Source organism: Nansenia antarctica (assembly GCF_963989245.1).
Source record: "Nansenia antarctica genome assembly, chromosome: 7".
Lineage (NCBI taxonomy): Eukaryota > Metazoa > Chordata > Actinopteri > Argentiniformes > Microstomatidae > Nansenia > Nansenia antarctica.
In genome coordinates this window covers 41,185,078-41,204,268 of record NC_137677.1, presented here as the reverse complement: position 1 = coordinate 41,204,268, position 19,191 = coordinate 41,185,078, and the positions used below count along the sequence as shown (strand labels likewise).

Below are 19,191 nucleotides of genomic sequence, written 5' to 3'. Positions count from 1 at the left end.
TAGAAAATGGTTGAAATGAAAACAAAGATTCGCTAGTAGTTTACTGATCTCTCATCAGGCCAACTGGGGGCTGGGAGATAGGAACATAGACCAGGGTCAGCCGGTCCACTATTTCTCTCAAACAAAAAGCCTACTGAGATAAAGGCATTACTTATCTCAATTTGCTCTGTAATGGGGCCATAGTCTGACAACACTTCTTTAGGTAGGGATGAAGAGGAATTTCCACGGTTCAGGGCATTAGTTTTTTTCCAAAATTTTGTAGGATCACCAGCAGAATCCGAGATGGCACTTAGGAAGTAGCTTGATTTATATGACTCATATGCTCCACAATATCACTACCTATAGACAAATGGAAAAAGGACCTCAATATCAATCCGGATAACAACTTCTGTTCACAAATCCGTCAATCCACCTTTCAAATGTTCCAACTGATCCAATACAAAGTAATAATAATTAAAAAACGCACACATCTCACAGGCCACAAAATGCACACAATGGGACTTACCACCTCACAGTGCTGCACACAGTGTGAACTTCACACCCACGACAATCACCTACATGCCTTCTGGTCCTGTCCCCCGATTCAATGTTTTTGGAAAGACCCCCCAAAAAACAACCAAACTTACAGAGTTTCTGCCATGTAACATTCCATTATCTCCATCCATCTGCCTTCTCGGCAACCTGGAACGTGAATTGGGATTCATCCCAAGTCTCCACCAAACAAAATAAACAAATCACGGAACTCAATCTGCCGGTGAGCTAAACACCACCCCGTCACTACTATCATCTTCATATTACAACCCCACCCCATACTATACCCCATATCTCATACAGTCAAAAATAATAATAATATTAAAAAATAAAAAAAACGCTTTATTGTTTATTCTCTATGTCCCGCGTCTACTCTTGAATGTTTTGATTGACTCCAGTGAGAGGCAGGGTGAAGACAGCAGCTGAAAATCGTGCATGATCCAATATTTAAGATGTAAAGCGGCAGTCAAAAACTTTGTTAGCATACTTTCACTTTCAACGAGTATGACTTAGGGTTAGGGTTATCACTTGAAATAACTTCTGTTTTTCGGTCACCCTCACCCTGTGCTAGCAATGAAAACAAGCAGTGAGTCTCCTGTCGTCCCTGTGACAAGTAAAGCAAACATTCAGCACCATATCTGTATTTGTTAACTCAGTACTGATGAGTTCTTAATATCGCTCACCACAGCTATACTCTTATTTACCTGCAGTATGTGCAAATTGACTCAATGTCCAAAAACCTTCATTGCCTGTGCTTCCCATTGGCACCCTGTGCATATTGATGTGTTCTAATTGACATTGAGGTGAGGCTAAGTGGCAGGTAGGGAGGTAAGGGGGGAAAGATAGAGGAAGTATAGGAAGACGATGTCAAAAAGAAAAAAAACAGATATGGTTTATCTTGGAGCTCAGGCCTTCTTCTGTGCAGCTCAGTTCTGACGAGGATTCTTTGAACTTGACAGAATAATTAAAAACGTCAAGCGTGTCTTGCGTACTCATGAAAGGGGGGAGGGGGGGAAGAAGAAAGAAAGAGCTGAATTAGCATTTTGACCCTCTTGGTTCAGTAGGAAAGCGATCCTCATTTCCTTCAGGCCACACAAAGACATCAAACTGCCCTCTCTGGCGCAGCTGTGTGTGTGTGTGTCTGTGTGTGTGTGTGTGTGTGTGTGTGTGTGTGCTTGTATTAGGGTCCAAGATTAATGGCATATTATCCATTGGCTTCATCATTACAAACAGTTTCCTGTGAGCGGGGGGCCATTTGAATAGCTAAATTGTCTGAGCGCTATGGAGAGGTGGGCTAATGGCCTTGTGTCCTTGTCACAGGTGGCCCAATGTCACAGTCGGACTGGAAGCGTGTGCAGCGTGTAGCGTGTGCAGCTTCTACAGGGCTGGTCTGAGCTCAGCAAGTTCATCAACTGGGACACATTGTCATTCAAGGACATTATTTTGGCATTGTGCTGAAGCATAGCCTAATGATGTGAAACAGAAGTGGAACGCTGCCTTGGTAGTGAATTGTCGGACAAGGGGTGCCTTTCCTAGAAAGGAATGTCTTGCTAATACAAGAACATACAGTTACCGTAGGCTCAGAGTACAGTCGTTACCTAATCCTGTGATGCTTCATACTTAGCCGTCGACCAACCACCCAGTGATGATTACACAGGTGATGGCTCACCTCGGGACCAGAACCCTACTAGACCAGGACTCTACTGGACCAGATCACTACTGGACCAGGACTCTATTGGACCAGGGGCCTCATTTATAAAAAAGTACTTGAACGTCATCTTTGACTGTCACGTAAGCACATTTTTCTAAACGGACGTAGGCATTATTTATAAAACGAGCTGCGCTTGTTTAACATTGCGTACGTGCTTCCTTCTATAAATACCAAATATACTTCAAATTGAACGCAGGTGAATAGCGGCTCAATTATAGCGGCTGAATTAAGCCATGTGCTATAATATAGGGTAGGCGGAAGCGGGAGAGGGCAGAGAAGGGCGATTTAACGTTTGATCATGACAACTAACCAGGCAAATGCTTATACTCAAGTTGTAAAAGAAAATCAGGGGAGGTGGTGGATTTTATCATATGAGGACAATTTTAGCATCCCTTCAGCGTCAGTGACGTCGTAACTTGGTAAAAATGTCATTGCATGTGTGCGTGCCCCCTCGCCTCACAGTATTGTAGCGAACGAGAACCGGTAGTGTAACTCGCCCCATGCGGGAGTCGAACCCCGACCTCCCGCATAACCGCCGGCCGCGCTAACCACAACACCAAGAGAGTTAACTACTTGGTGGAGCTGTTAACGGGCCTCATACAGGATCGTTACACTATCTTCACCGTTCGGGAGAGCGTGCCCTCACGCTTCACTATGTCAAGTCCCTCACGTGGACACGCCTCTCCGATGGCCTTCCTTCCATCCCACTTCTGACACCAGTGTAGCGAACGAGAACTGGTAGTGTAACTCGCCCCATGCGGGAGTCGAACCACGATCTCCCACATAACCGCCGGCTGCGCTAACCACAACACCAAGAGAGTTAACTACTTGGTGGAGCTGTTAACAGGCCTCATACAGGATCGTTACAGTATTTTACTCAATATGCGCAAAACTAAATGTTGAAATAGCAGGAATACCACGTTCATTGATAAAATGACATACGGTATGGAAAGGGGGGATGGCAGTGTTAGAAGGGGGATGATTTTGACCGTTTTTATTTCAGTAGGGATGCCATCTCCCCTCATCCCCCCTCAACTTGAGTGCTGCATATACTGTAATAATATAATGGTCTTATTCTTATCAGGTGAAAAGAATAATCCAGTATAATTTAGCGCCTGGCCGGGCAAGGTCCGTTGTGGAACGCACTAGGCATGTTGAAGGGGAGATAGATAGACAGCTCTGGAGGGATATAAAAAAAGACAGAAATACAATCATAAACATCAGTTCCCTTTAAATCTTGAATTAAACTCATTTTCTCTGCTGATAACAACATCGTTAATTTTATTACGAGCCACATTCACTTCGCATGAATTACACTAGGCAGTGCGGCTCACATGCCTGTAATAACTCTGCATAACCAGTAGGTAATGTGCGTACGCAAGGTACCCGACGTAGAGCTACGATCGTTTCCACGGTCAAATCGACTCACGTTGAAATTGTATAAATCACTACTTTGACGTGGTTTTCTACTTACAACACGGGTAAGAACAAATTTGATCCAAAGTACTTTCTATAAATGAGGCCCCAGGACTCTACTGGACCAGATCACTACTGGACCAGGACCCTACTTTCGCCGATTTAAAAACAGGCGATTGGAAGGTATGATTGAAGGTATGAGCAGGCAAACGTCATGCAGCTGTGCCATCGTGGAAGTTGAAAGTCCCAATTTTAAACATGCACCTGAACTGTAACACCATGTGTGTGTGTGTGTGTGTGTGTGTGTGTGTGTGTGTGTGTGTGTGTGTGTGTGTGTGTGTGTGTGTGTGTGTGTGTGTGTGTGTGTGTAGGAGTCATACTGTCCACTTCCAACGACCAGTACCCTTGTTAAAAGTGAAGTGCATGGTCTGCCAAAAAAGGAAAAAGACGACATAACATTTTGATTCCATATTTGACACCTGACCTACTGGGATAGTTGCTACACATCAGAACCTGCAGCTGTAATGACTCACAGCCACAATTCCAGTGTTATGTTATTACACAGTGTGTTTTAATGAAAACGGCTGAACGGATGGGCCAAATGACTATGTGACCTCTCTCTGATGTTTCACAAGCCCATCTCATTGGTTCTCCTTGCAAACAGCTCTTACTATATATATATATATATATATATATATATATATATATATATATATATATATATATATACATATTATGGTTGGATGTCAAGTATAGAACAGAAGTTGAGGGACATTCTTGCTCTTTGTGTTCAGGTCATGTGGTTTCTGTTTCTGTTTATCTCTCTCTCTCTCTCTCTCTCTCTCTCTCTCTCTCTCTCTCTTTGTGTGTGTATCCCTCTCTTTCTTTTTATCATTGGATATGAGTGTAGAATGTACAATTTCTCAATGATGTATTTGCCATGTAATAATTAAGTTTACAGTATTATTAAAGCCTCATTTGATTCATTCAAACGTGACCATTCTTGCCCTAATCAACACAAACTCAACAATTCTTCAAACATAGTGTGTTAATTAAGTCAGATTATTAATATTAAGATATGCTTTGCTATTAACAGTACATAGCCACATTTTCCTTGCCAACCCTTTGTATTGCCAACCTATGAAGGTCCTACTACCTCCCTCTCGGTCATTTTGAACACCGCTCCTGACACGTTGAGATTAACAGCCTGCACTTTGCATAAACTCAGTCTACTGAGACAGTGTAACTCTCCACCTATCTGAGGCACCTTCACCTTCTTATTCTAAACTGTCCTTCAGAGTTTCTACCTCTATTAAATTAAAACATTTAAATCTTGCCTTGAAAGGTGTTACTCCCGAATATAAACCTGTGTTGTATCGCCACATAACTTCCTTCCTGTGTTCAGTTGAAATGTTGAAATGCTGCAGACTTCCAAACAAAACTGGGGACTTCCAGCATTTTGTGGATTTGGAAGAACTTCTGTCAGTATGAAGTATAGTTGTGTAAGTGGGTCCTACTAATCACCCCAACAACCACAAACATGTACCCAAAAGTACCCCAAAGAACCACAAACATTTTTCTTTTTTTAAGGCCCTGAGATTAATACACACGCACAGTATGATACACATAGGTATACTACAGGTATACTACATTTATTATCATAACTATACTATTTAATTGTACTGCTCATTATCTACCCGGAAATAACTAGCACAGTTCATACTGTATTTATTTGTTTAATGACTTGAATATTTACCTCTTTTAGAGATGGTATTGTTGGAATGTGTGTTGTATATAACGCTTTAGGCCACAGTTATTGATATTATTAATTAACAATAAACCGTTAATTGTTTAAGATTGTATTTGTATTGCAATTCAATATAAAGACCTGAAGGTTACCGTAGAAGTTGAAACTGAAAATAATGGGTCAATTGTTACAGAAGTAAAAATAGAAGGACAACATTATACATTAAGATAAGGTGCCATTGAATAAAAATATTTAAAGTGTGAGTAGCAGTAATTAAGGTATTTAGGATATTGGGAAAATATACACAATAGGAGCTGCTATATGAGTGTAGCATATAGCAGCAGTTATGGTAGTGAGTGTAGCATATAGCAGCACTTATGGTAGTGAGTGTAGCATATATCAGCACTTATGGTAGTGAGTGTAGCATATATCAGCACTTATGGTAGTGAGTGTAGCATATAGCAGCAGTTATGGTAGTGAGTGTAGCATATAGCAGCACTTATGGTAGTGAGTGCAGTATACCGTATGTAGAGTGTGTGGGTGTATGTGTGTGTGTGTGTGTGCATTAATCTCAGGGCCTTTGAAATGTTTATTGTTGTTTGTGATTGTTTGTGATTGTTTGTGATTGTTTGTGATTGTTTGGGGTTGTTTTGGTACCTGTTGGGGTTTGTTTGGTGTATGTTAGGGTACCTTTGGGTAACTGTGTGGTTGATTGGAGCTTTTTGTGGTTTGGGTTGTTTGAGGTACTGTTGGGTACCTGCTTGGGGTTATTTGTGGTTGTTGTCTTTTTGGGCGGGTGATTAGTAGGACCCTTGGGTAGGTATTGGAGGGTGTAATGACTAGTATCTTTTTCCTGGAAGCACCCAAACAGCTCTACACTAGGATGCTATCTATCATGATCTCAGGAAAGGGGAAGGTTTGGAGGAATAATAAGAGATATTTTTGGTTGCCCCAGAGAGTGTGCCTAGAAAACTGATTTGAAAAATCTTAAAAACTCTTAAAAACTCCACATGGGATGTCTCGAGTGCAACTCTGCCCACAAAGAAAGAAAAAGGAGAAAAAAGTAGGGGAGTGACTACAGAGAGATAGATAGATAGATAGATAGATTGAGAGAGAAAGAGGAGGGAGAACAGAGAGAGTGAATAATAATAATTGAATCACCGCCATCAGCTCTGTCTGAAGATGTACTGTAGTCTACATTAGGGGAAAGTATCCCAGTAGTGTGAAATGCTCTTCTTTTGTTCAAGCGAGCCAATTTCTCGCTGCAAAAAATATTTAATTGGTTCTCTACCCTGCTGGAACAAAGGTGATTCCTCACACACATTTGCCCATTAGGGTTCATTGGGTTGTTTTTGTGCACTAATTTTGCAGTAGGTACATTGATGCACAAATGTTAATGAAGGCTGTTTTTGCTTTGTCAATTTAGCTCCTACAAATGTTGAGTACACTTAGACCTTTTTTGTGGCAAGGCAAAAATACAGTTTTTTTACAGGTTACAGTTTGTTCTTTTCAATATTATCTTTCTTGCAAACAGTTATTATGTACAAACACATTTTCTGTTCCTTATGAGCATGTGTGTTTATTAAAATGTAAATACAACTTGATAACATTAAGAACATTGTAGTGAAAAGTCCATAGCATTTGTATCATATCTATGTATTTATATCATATACCGCCACCTAGTGGATAGAATATATAATCGGAAGTGATATTGAATAAGTACCTGCCTAACCTACACTGTAATGCACTGACTGCATTTACTGACTGCCAGGTAGAAGTGACACAATTCCGGGTTTTTTTGCTCACATGTGGCATCAGATGTAACATGAACGTGTAACCAGTAAAAAAGCACATTGAATATGATATTCTCAGATCCGATTCAGGCCTCAATCTTATGTGGAAATAAATCTGATACGAATAATCTGTCATTTCGACTGCGATCTAAGCGGACAGGTTGGATATATCCTTGTAATTGCGATTCGCACGTAATTGAAAATGGGACGATCTTTGCATTTTGATGACGTTAGACGTCTTTCTTCTCCGCCTTAAAATGTGCGGAATATACATACCTCGGAAAGCAATGGCTTTATATTATTATACAAGGGATTATAATTTCTGTCTCGTTTCTGCGTACAACCAAACCCTTGTACGCATAGTGTTGATTCAAGTGTAAGCAAATGTAAGCACAGGCGTCGTATAGCCTATGGGTCATTTTAAAAAGTAGAAAAAAAGTAGAAAGTTGTTAACGTTAATGATGGCAGCTTCCACCTAAGTTGCACTCGGGGAGAATCAATATTGGACGGAGACGATGAACTGTTTTGCCCTCGGGCATGGTTTTATTTTCCACCTCACCACAGCTATATCTTTTCGCTCAGCCGAGCTAACTTAGAATAGAAAACAACTCGGACAAGTGCATCAACACATGAACATATAACACAAGCCTGCAGTCTTACGTAGCGCCCCTCAGTGGTATAACAACAGTGCTGCATCCCCTTATTAACCTGGGCAGAATAAACACAATCTATATTTAACTGAGGACATATACAGATAATACATTTCACCTAACATACATACATAACCCCACTTGTACTCAGGTTGCTGTACTTCAAAAATGTAAACAAACAAACAAAAGGAAAATGTGGACCTTCTCACACATGTTAAATTCCCAAAACAATTCCTGCACACTTCTCTTAGTTTCAGCTTAGTTACAGGTTTTGTCATTATATCTGCTACCATTTCTTCAGTAGGGCAGTACACCAGAGCTACTTTCCCATCATTTACAGTTGATCTTATAAAGTGGTACTTTATGTCCACGTGCTTACACCGCTGTCTGCTCACAGGGTTTTTGGCTAGGGCGATTGTTCCCTGGTTGTCCTCATACACTACTGTTTGTGTATATTTGTAATCATCGATACTCCCCAATAACTGCTCTAGATATATACACTCTTGTATAGTTGAGGCCAGGGCCATGTATTCTGCCTCACAGGTGGAAAGTGCTTCTGTCGGCTGTTTCTTACTCTTCCATGAGACTAAAGAGCTGTTCTTACTGAGGCTTACACAGTACCCTGTGGTACTACGCCTGTCGGTGGCATCAGCTGCCCAGTCGGCATCACTGTAGGCTAGTAGGCCTAGCTTCTCACTGTCGTTTCTTCTGAAACACAACTCCTTCTCTGTAGTGCCTCTGAGGTACCTTAACACATGTTTCACAGTTACCCACTGCTCCTCTGTAGGCTCAGCAAAATATTGTGATAGTACAAGTCTGGCCTTGGAGTCATGCACAACAAAAGCTTGACCGTCTGAATGAATATGGTCTACAAACAGGGCTAAGGATCAATGCAAACAAAACGGAATCGATGAGGATGAACGCCAAGAAAAGCACAGCCTTCACAGTGTATGAGAAAGATCTCAAGGACGTCAACACCTTCACATATCTCGGTGCAACAATGACAACGTCAGGTGGTGCTTCTGAAGACATGAATATTCGTATAGGAAAAGCAAGGAACGCCTACCATCGTTTAAAGAAGTTGTGGAACAGCAGTCAGTATCGGAGGAAGACCAAGATGAAAATCTTTCAGTCAAATGTAATCTCAGTGTTGTTATATGGTTGTGAGACATGGAAGATGACAGCGGCTGACGAACAGTGCCTAGACACATTTGTCCACAAATGCCTAAGAAGGATGCTGAAAATATTCTGGCCTACACGGGTGTCAAACGAAGAAGTGAGAAAACTTGCTGGTATAGAGATGGTAAGCACGCAGATTAGAAAGAGAAGATGGAAGTACATCGGCCACGTGTTGAGGAAAAGCCCGGATGACCATCAACGCATAGCCCTCAGATGGACCCCTGATGGACGAAGAAAAAGGGGACGCCCCAAAGAAACCTGGAGAAGAACCGTCGAGAGGGAGCGTGACATGCTGGGTCTAAGATCCTGGGAGGCGGCGGCTGCTGTGGCGAGGGACAGAGACCGGTGGCGTAAACTCGTTGGAGGCCCTACTCTTCACACCCGAAGAAAAAGGACCTAAGTCAAGACAAGTCTGGCCTTGTACATGTGGTCAGGTATATAAGGCTGCCTACCGCCTCTCGTAAATAAGATTCTTAGATTCTCAAATCCAGTGTATACAACAGTCTTAGAATCTTAAAAAACAAAATGTAGAACTCTGGATTGAAAATGAAAATAATATTACATTATCTGTCAAGTATTACATTATCAGTTTAAAAAAAAAAAGACCCACCTGAAAGTGTAATAAATTCCCAATAATGTAATAAGGTATTACATTATCAGTAAAAAATGTATTACAATATCAGTCAGGTTATTTTATTACATTATTGGTCAATTATTACATTATTGGGTTTTATTACATTTTCGATGGAGTTAAGTGGACATTTTATTACATTATCAGGTGTTATTACATTATCAGGAAATTATTACATTATAGGGTGCTACACTCCCTCTCCTCTGTTCTCATTCTCCTGGACCTGTCTGTTGCCTTCGACACAGTAAACCACAAGATCCTTATCTCCACCCTCTCTGCACTGGGCATCTCTGGCACCGCACACTCCTGGTTAGCTTCCTACCTGGCGGGCCGCTCCTACCAGGTGACCTGGAGAGAATCACTATCTTCTCCACAAACCCTCACCACTGGGGTACCCCAGGGCTCTGTCCTAGGGCCCCTACTATTCTCCCTCTACACCAAGTCTCTTGGCTCGGTAATCTCCTCACATGGGTTGTCCTACCACAGCTACGCAGATGACACTCGGCTCTTTCTGTTCTCCCCCCCCTCTGACCTACACGTGGCAACACGTGTCTGCATGTCTCGTGGACATCTCAACATGGATGTCAGCCCACCATCTCAAACTCAACCTTAACAAGACTGAGCTACTCTTCATCCCTGGGAAAACCTGCCCTCTCCAAGACTTCTCCATCACAGTGGAGAACTCTACTGTAACCCCCTCCCTGACAGCCAAGAACCTTGGAGTGATCCTGAACAACCGACTATCCTGTGCAGAGAACATTGCAGCAATGGCACACTCCTGCAGATTCTTCCTTTACAACATCAGAAGGAAAGGACCATTCCTCACCAGAGAAGTAGCGCAACTCTTGACCCAGGCACTGGTCATCTCCCGCCTTGATTACTGCAACGTACTCCTGGCCGGGCTCCCCGCCACCACCATCAGACCTCTGCAGCTCATCCAGAATGCTGCTGCCCGTCTGGTGTTCAACCTCCCCAATTTTTCTCATGTTACCCCTCTCCTTCGCACCCTGCACTGGCTCCCAATAGCAGCTCACATCAGATTCAAGACCCTGGTGCTTGCCTACCAGGCAGCTAAGGGGACAGCCCCTGCCTACTTGCAGGCAATGGTCACCCCCCAAACTTCAGCCCGTTCCCTCCGCTCCTCCACCTCTCCTGGCCGACTGGCCCCACCACCTCTACACCTACATGGCAGTCGCACTGCCCGATCACGTCTCTTCACTACACTGGCTCCCCGCTGGTGGAATGAGCTTCCCACTGCTGTCAGAACTGCAGAGTCACTACCCATCTTCTGTCGGACACTGAAGTCCCATCTCTTCAAGTTACACCTTAACTGCTCCTCCTGAGACATCCACTACCCCCCAGCACTGCGTCTCCTGAGACACTCGCTTTTCCCTTTACTGTGTCCCCTATGACTTCTACTGCCCCCCTTGTACTGTCTCTCTGTTCTCCAGCGTCTATATTTTTTTTTTAAATAAACGTTTTCCTCTTTTACGAACAATACCTCTTACCTCGTCTGTGTGGCAGCTCTGTTGTAATCCTGAAAACTAGGACCTGTGCAGATCTAGTCATCTACACTTTTCAGTCTGTGTTTGCTTAACGCTAGAACAGCCGTGCCTTTTACCTACTAAAAGAGCCGCCTAGGGGGTCAAATGAAAAACTCCCTCTTTATAATGCTCAAGCTGCTATTTACACACAATGACCACTAGTTGGCTACTTGTAAATTAGCCTGCTGACTACACAGAAAAACTGTGAAATAGCTTTATATTAGCTTATCCTGATGTGATTTAGAAAATGTAAGGATACTGGGTGGTAGAACGCAAATATCTAGGAAAAGTCATGAAAGGAGAGTCCTGAAATTTGATCGAGTGCAAAGAGATAACTTTTATTTTTATTTTTTACATTTACTCACAGGGGTCAAATGACCCCTCATGTTAATGTTTGTTTGTTTGTACCCAGAATCCAATGGGTTCTGAGTACAGTGCTTGGATGGGTTAGGGTTAGTTCAGAGCGCAGCAGCACTTTTTGTTATTTAAGGTGGTTTAAAACCTCTTCTTATCCACCTAATTTTTCTGGTTTTCTGCTCGAAATGACATGCCCACAGTGAATATAGAATATCTCCACAATCACAAGGGCCTTCATAATGATCTTGTTATCAAATGAAAGCTAACACCTGTGGGGTGGCTGTAGAAGTGTCAGAATCAAAATCTATGTTACTGTGTCAGAGTAAATAGAGCTAGAACATTATAAAACATCTCAAATTCAGTCTCCGCCTAAAAAAACAACAGCTTTTACAGTGAATATCACCTTGGAAACCTGATAACCAAGCCCAAATCATCTAGGAATCAGTACTCCAGGGTCTTATTAGTACTTGTGCCAAAGTTGATGCTAGTAATGTGAGCAAATGCAACTTTGTACCTGTTTTAGTACAGGTATGTTTAGGCGGACACCTATATGTTTAGGCCATTTGGAGATATGTTGGCACCATCTTTGACCTTTGACCTTTCTCATGTATCAGATTTCTTTTTTATTTTTTTTATTTTTGGGGGGATTTTTTTGAGTTGAGAGGAAATTTGGCGTTGAAACCGGACATGACACATTCTCCAGTTGGAGAAAACTGGATGTGACTTAGGCCGTGTTTACCGTCTCTGGAAAAAAATGGTGGCATCGTATAGCATGCAAAGTTGTGAAAAAAATGTGATATCGATGAAGAGAATTGATCGAGGTAAACTCTTTATATCACTTCGGATGCCCATGAGGGTCCGTGGATATAAAGTTAATGTGGTTAATGTGGAAATGTGGTTTTCATTAATGCAAGCTGAAATTATGAGACACAGTCAGCCCAAGGAAATGTAGGAAATGTTGACACAAAGGCTAAATAAGGAGGTCACTTTTCATTATACAGCCTTGGTACTTCGGTTACATGTGTACTTTTCGTGCAATTTTATGCAAATGATAGATTTGGCACTGGGAATTGGTCATTTAGATTTGAACTACTACGATACAACTACCACACACACACTCCTACTTTTCCTCCACTATGTTTGAGTTTCAGACCCGCCCCCTCATCCACCCTCCCACCCTCCCTCTCTCCAGAGAACTATCCTTCAAAGCTCCCTCATTACTTTGGGTTTTCCCGGTTCTCTCTCTCTCACTGAGTGTGTTTGTGTGTGTGTGTGTGTGTGTGTGTGTGTGTGTGTGTGTCTGTGTGTGTGTGTGTGTGTGTGTGTGTGTGTGTGTGTGTGTGTGTGTGTGTGTACATATATATGTTCCAGTTCCAAATGGCTCACTTTTTCTTCAGATTTTCTTTCACACCCTAGTTTGCTTCAGCATTTGGAGTCAACAGTGGACAGACAGGTCAGTGGACAGACAAGACAGGTCAGTGGACAGACAAGACAGTTCAGTGGACAGACAGACAGTTCAGTGGACAGACAGACAGGTCAATGGTCAGACAGGTCAGTGGACAGACAGGTCAATTGACAGACAGTGCAGTGTATAGACAGGTCAGTGGACAGACAGGTCAGACACAGGTCAATGGACAGACAGGTCAGTGGACAGATAGGTCAATGGACAGACAGGTCAGTGGACAGACAGGTCAATGGACAGAGACAGGTCAGTGGACAGACAGGTCAATGGACAGATAGACAGACAGGTCAATGGACAGATAGGTCAGACAGACAGGTCAGTGGACAGACAGACAGGTCAGTGGACAGACAGGTTTAATGGACAGACAGGTCAGTGGACAAACAGACAGGTTTAATGGACAAACAGACAGGTTTAATGGATAGACAGACAGGTCAGTGGACAAACAGACAGGTCAGTGGACAGACAGACAGGTCAGTGGACAGACAGACAGGTCAGTGGACAGACAGGTTTAATGGACAGACAGTTCAGTGGACAGACAGACAGGTCAATGGACAGACAGTGCAGTGTATAGACAGGTCAGTGGACAGACAGGTCAGACACAGGTCAATGGACAGACAGGTCAGTGGACAGATAGGTCAATGGACAGACAGGTCAGCGGGCAGACATGTCAGCGGACAGACAGACAGGTCAGCGGACAGACAGACAGGTCAGTGGACAGACAGGTCAATGGACAGACAGACAGGTCAGTGGACAGACAGGTCAGTAGACAGACAGACAGGTCAGTGGACAGACAGGTCAATGGATAGACAGGTCAATGGACAGAGACAGATCAGTGGACAGACAGGTCAATGGACAGATAGACAGACAGGTCAATGGTCAGACAGGTCAGTGGACAAACAGACAGGTTTAATGGACAGACAGGTCAGTGGACAGACAGGTCAATGGACAGAGACAGGTCAGTGGACAGACAGGTCAATGGACAGATAGACAGACAGGTCAATGGTCAGACACGTCAATGGACAGATAGGTCAGACAGACAGGTCAGTGGACAGACAGGTTTAATGGACAGACAGGTCAGTGGACAGACAGGTTTAATGGACAGACAGGTCAGTGGACAGACAGGTCAATGGACAGACAGGTCAGTAGACAGACAGACAGACAGGTCAGTAGACAGACAGACAGGTTTAATGGACAGTCAGACAGGTCAATGGATAGATAGACAGATCAGTAGACAGACAGGTCAGTGGACAGACAGGTTTAATGGACAGACAGGTTTAATGGACAGACAGGTCAGTGGACAGACAGGTTTATTGAAGTTTGTTGAACATCTATAGACCGTGTAAACATCCCAGACATACTGAGCGATGTCCAGTGGGTTCTGAGTACAGTGTTGGGCCGGGTCACAGTTCAGAATGCATCAGCACTTTGGCTTTCCTCATGTTCCCCATCACTGAGGAGAAAGGGGTCAAATCAACACATATATAAATCAATATAAAGTCGATAAAAAAACAAATAAAATTAATAATAATTAGAGTATGAAAACAGTGAACTACCACTTTAATACCTTTTGGCCAATGACTAGGTTTTCTTTTCTGCTTAATTTTGGACTATCACTGCTCATGTTTTCAGCAGCGTTGTCAACATAGCCAACTACCACACACACACTCCCACTTTCCCTCCACTCTGTTTGAGTTTCAGACACTTACTGTTCCCTCACCCCCTCATCCACCCTCCCACCCTCCCTCTCTCCAGAGAACTACCCTCCCACCCTCCCTCTCTCCGGAGAACTACCCTCCCACCCTCCCTCTCTCCAGAGAACTATCCTTCAAAGCTCCCTCAGTATTCTCTCTCTCTCTCTCTCACACACACACACACACACACACACACACACACACACACACACACACACACACGCCCAACTAAAAAGATGAAGTTAAGGCCAAGTGTTAAAACTTTGTGCCAAGTGCACAAACAGCATTGTCTTATTGGAGTACAGTGGGCATTTGTGAGAAGAATCTGTGTTTATGCCTATGTGTGTGTTTGTGTGAGAGAGAGAGAGAGAGAGAGAGAGAGAGAGAGAGAGATGGGGTGTATGTGAGTGGGCTAGTGTGTGTGTGTGTGTGTGTGTGTGTGTGTGTAAAATTGGCTTTATTTACAACATTAATATGTGCGTCCCATTTCTCTAAAGAATATCTCCTTTCCACTACTACAAAGTTCTTGTCTTGACACAGAAATACATTTTTGTGTCGCCATATTGAAGGATGTCCCAATAGTGTAGGAGAAGTTGATGTCCACTTCAGATACCTGCTAATGTGTGATTGTGGCTGAAGAAGCGTGCTTCATGCATGCGCAAAAAAAAGGTCTGAAGTAGTGTCCTCTAATGGCCGGTTGGGCTACCCTTCAATTTTCATTGGGACAATGTGCAACACAGCATTTTGCATAAATGTATAATTTGAGATGTCTCATGACATATTAAATGCAAGTATTATTGTTTAATGTCTAATACTGTAGCCTACTTAACATTGTTCACAGGTTGACTCTGTGATGAGCGTAATGGCAACAGTTCATAAACCTATCCAGTTCTGTGAAGCTCTGTGATTGGTTTGTCCTAGCTTTTTTGTAACTGGTTTGTGGTGGTCCTAGCTGCTATGGGTTGAGGTACCATGTCCATTCTACTCATTCTATTTCTATCTGAGTGGTAATGGCTAGTGGTAGTGAAAAGCATAGTGTAGTAGTATTGGGACGTGCCTTGTGTGTGTGCGCGCATGCTAAAAATAGGTGTGTGTGTGTGTGTGCAGGCAACAGAGGGAGGCCTGACTCCCTGAGGACCCCATTAAGGGAGAAGAGGAACACTCACACTCCTGCATGTCGCTGGGCTCGTAGGTATACAGACGGTTGCTGTACTTGCCAGTAAGGTCTGCTCTCACAGTCATGGATGGATCTGTGGGAAATGTGTGTGTGTGTGTGTGTGTGTGTGTGTGTGTGTGTGTGTGTGTGTGCGATGTGAAAAGATACAGTAGGAGTCAGTTTGGGAGGAGGACAGGGCTGAACAATATAGAATGGATACAGTTCCATGTTTCCTTCCTTTCAGATCACATCATTATGGATCAATAAGTCATAAATACTTTACTACTATACTGTTTGTACCGTGTGTATATCAAAATGACCAACATTGTGGCCAATAATATATTGGTCCTTTGATCATTTATTTGTATACAAAAAGTATATATTATAATAGTTATAAATATATGAAGCTAAGCTTTATTTAGCCTGGGAAATCATTTAGCATTAGAACCCACCAACAAAGAGGATTCTGGGGACGTAGAAGCCATCAGGTCCTAGATTCGGGTCGTTGGTCTCTTGCTGAAAATGACATTATTGTGCTATATGAAATTCTCATGCTCTATCAATGGAAAATATATGAAATACATGACTAAATGGATATCAATTGTGTGATCACATTAATGATTGATTGATTGATTTAATGGATTATCATAAGTCTACGTTTTAAGAAAATACAAAATGATATCTACCGTCAGATTGACCATAATGAAATCTTCTTGGGCCATTTTCTGAATCTCTTTATCAGCCACAAATACCGCCTTTAGGGCTGAGGAAGAGGGAATTAACAATCAGCTGAGACATAACTAGAGCTTAATCAGAACATTCTATCAAAGGTGCAGAATGTAAATGTTGTCCTTTGCTGCCCTCTTGTGGCCACATTAACGTTTACAACATAAATGACGGTAAATACAGTATATGTGCATATCCTTCTAAACAACCAAAATGTACCCTATATTCTGAAATGCAATTTCAGGTACCAAAACGCCATTATTTAAACCACATTTCTCCCTCGGATTGTTACCTGTCTGCAAAGATGTACTATTATGTAACCTCTTTCCTCAACTTTCACTTTGAATGGCCTTGCCTTGGCATCTCACCTAGACTACAATGACATATCAATCTACCCACAGACCTCCAACTAAATAACTTGAACTGTAAGGTTGATAAAAGATCAAATATGTTTGGGTTTGAAAGCACAAGAGTAATACCTTGACTGAATTGACATTCGTCGAGATGAAGGATGACCATCAGTGGCTTGTTACTGTGGGAACCAAACGATAGACATGAGCTCAATGCATTCCACAGTGGGGTTGGGACAGGCGTGGGTGTGAATATGGCATAGCACTTTTGAATTTTTTTTTCTCGAACAGTACCAAACTAAGGCCCTAGAGTCCATCATTGTTGTTAGAAAGCATTTATATCGCAGCACATTGGTATTCTTGTTTAATCCATTGTAATCGAATGGACCTTAAACCAACATTTCAGTCAATAGACCAACAGATCTTCAACCGTGACCAGAGCCTGTTGACCAAAATGTTGGTTTAAAATCCATGAGACTATTATGTAACAAGCAAAATTGCCAGTGTGCCAGAGCATATTGATTTGGGGGACCATTGTTTCTGTTGTAGCGGACAAACTAAATCAAGCACAGATCAAATATGTGACATTCCGGCATGACCAAGTCTAGTTGTACAGCAGTATTTGCCCTTATAGCCAAATCTTGTACTTTACCTTTTCTTCATTTTCTTCAGCCCATCCTCATAGGTCTCGACCCATGTAATGTCATCCCCCCATCCTGAAACAGAATGATACATGGGGATGAATGAAACTTGGTGTAATGGGAGTAATGGAATGTTGCAATGAATATGGCAAAATATGTTGAACCCTCCTTCTGTCCTAGTGGCCAACTTCTCTTTGTGAGAACGTCATGATGCCTCTAGCGTTCTGACAAGCTGGTAAAACTTCAGCATAGAGAACATGTATATGTAGCTTATAAGGGTTTCATAAGTAGGTCATTTGGATGTATTAGTCATAATTAGCCATCTCTTTTTTTATTTGTAGTAGCCTGCCAGTTAGATGTGATTTCAGCAACCCTCCAATCATTGGTTCACATCCAGGGATTGAACCAGCGACCTCCCAGTTACTCGCTAGCTTTCCTAACCTGACATACCTCACATACCGGTACCCTCCCACATAACATAATGTTGTGTGGGAGTGGATGTGTGGATGTATGGAGAGGCAGGGTAGAAAGCAAACCCTTGTAAGCTTCAAATTACTAGGTAATACTGTATGTGTTTCCTTAATCATGTGTTACCGAAAATGTACACTTGGACCATCCTTTCTGACTAGAACATTTTTTGTGCTGTATGGGGCATGAGTTTCCCAAAAGCTTAATTGCTAACTTTATCTATTTTGACATTCCACCCACCCACTCCTCTCCGAGACCAGCAAAGCCCTTAATTTAACTAAATGTGTTTGTTCAAACATAGAAGATTGACCCGCAAACATTGATTTGAACATGTTGACTCTCTCCCAGCTTTGCGGCTGGGTTGTCAGGATGAATTAAGTACCGTTTAAGGTCACAGCTTTCAGGGAACTGACCCCAGGATCCTTGAGAAAGCCCCCGACTGGCCAGAAGGGTGGTGGGTGGCTGACCCAAGCAACGGGCCCTACTATACACTGTACCTCTTGAGGGTGAAACTTGCAGCGGCTTTGTTTTCTTCTGGAAGGAGACATCCACACAAGCCACAAAGAGCAAGGCGCAGAGAGACCAGCGATACATGGTCTCTAGTCCTGAGAGAGAGAATACAGTCAGGTCACAGGTGTTTCATATTATATGACACATCTCAACAAAATCTATCCTAAAGAGAAAATTAAAGTGTTCACATAGATAGATTGATAGATTTATTTAATCAGGACAGTGCACATTAATGAACAGTCACTTATACAAAGTATGGTGACAGTAAATATGCCGGATTTAGCTGTGAGCTACTTTGCATCCGTAGTCCTCCTGACATAAAATCGTACAATAGATTAAAAAAACAACAACGAATAATGGACAACAGAATACAATAGGACATAAAACAATGAGTATGTGACCATAGGGACATACATTGGTGCAGTAGAAAATAAAGTGCATAGGTTAAGAGTGCAAAATAAGACGGAAAATAAGGTACTGAGGGAAAGCTCAAACATGTTGAACAGGTAGACTGCAGAGACAAAGTATACAAGGTGCTCTTTGTTTAGGGTGTGACTTAGCGTAGCATTTGGAGATGCAGAGAGAGACAAAACCTTTTTTAGGATGCTCAATCATTATGTGACTGAGT

General features: G+C 42.5%; 1 protein-coding gene across 1 annotated transcript; it reads right to left on the bottom strand.

Moving 5' to 3' along the window:
- Window positions 1–14,421: 14,421 nt before the first annotated feature.
- Window positions 14,422–18,647, bottom strand: agr1 (anterior gradient 1; the record flags this gene model as incomplete). The annotated part of the gene is made up of 7 exons (XM_080536755.1): window positions 14,422–14,471; window positions 15,879–15,962; window positions 16,321–16,384; window positions 16,555–16,631; window positions 17,074–17,126; window positions 17,597–17,660; window positions 18,551–18,647. The coding sequence occupies 7 exons, from the start codon at window positions 18,645–18,647 to the stop codon at window positions 14,422–14,424; spliced, it is 489 nt and encodes a 162-aa protein (XP_080392881.1).
- Between the last annotated feature and the right edge of the window lie 544 nt (window positions 18,648–19,191).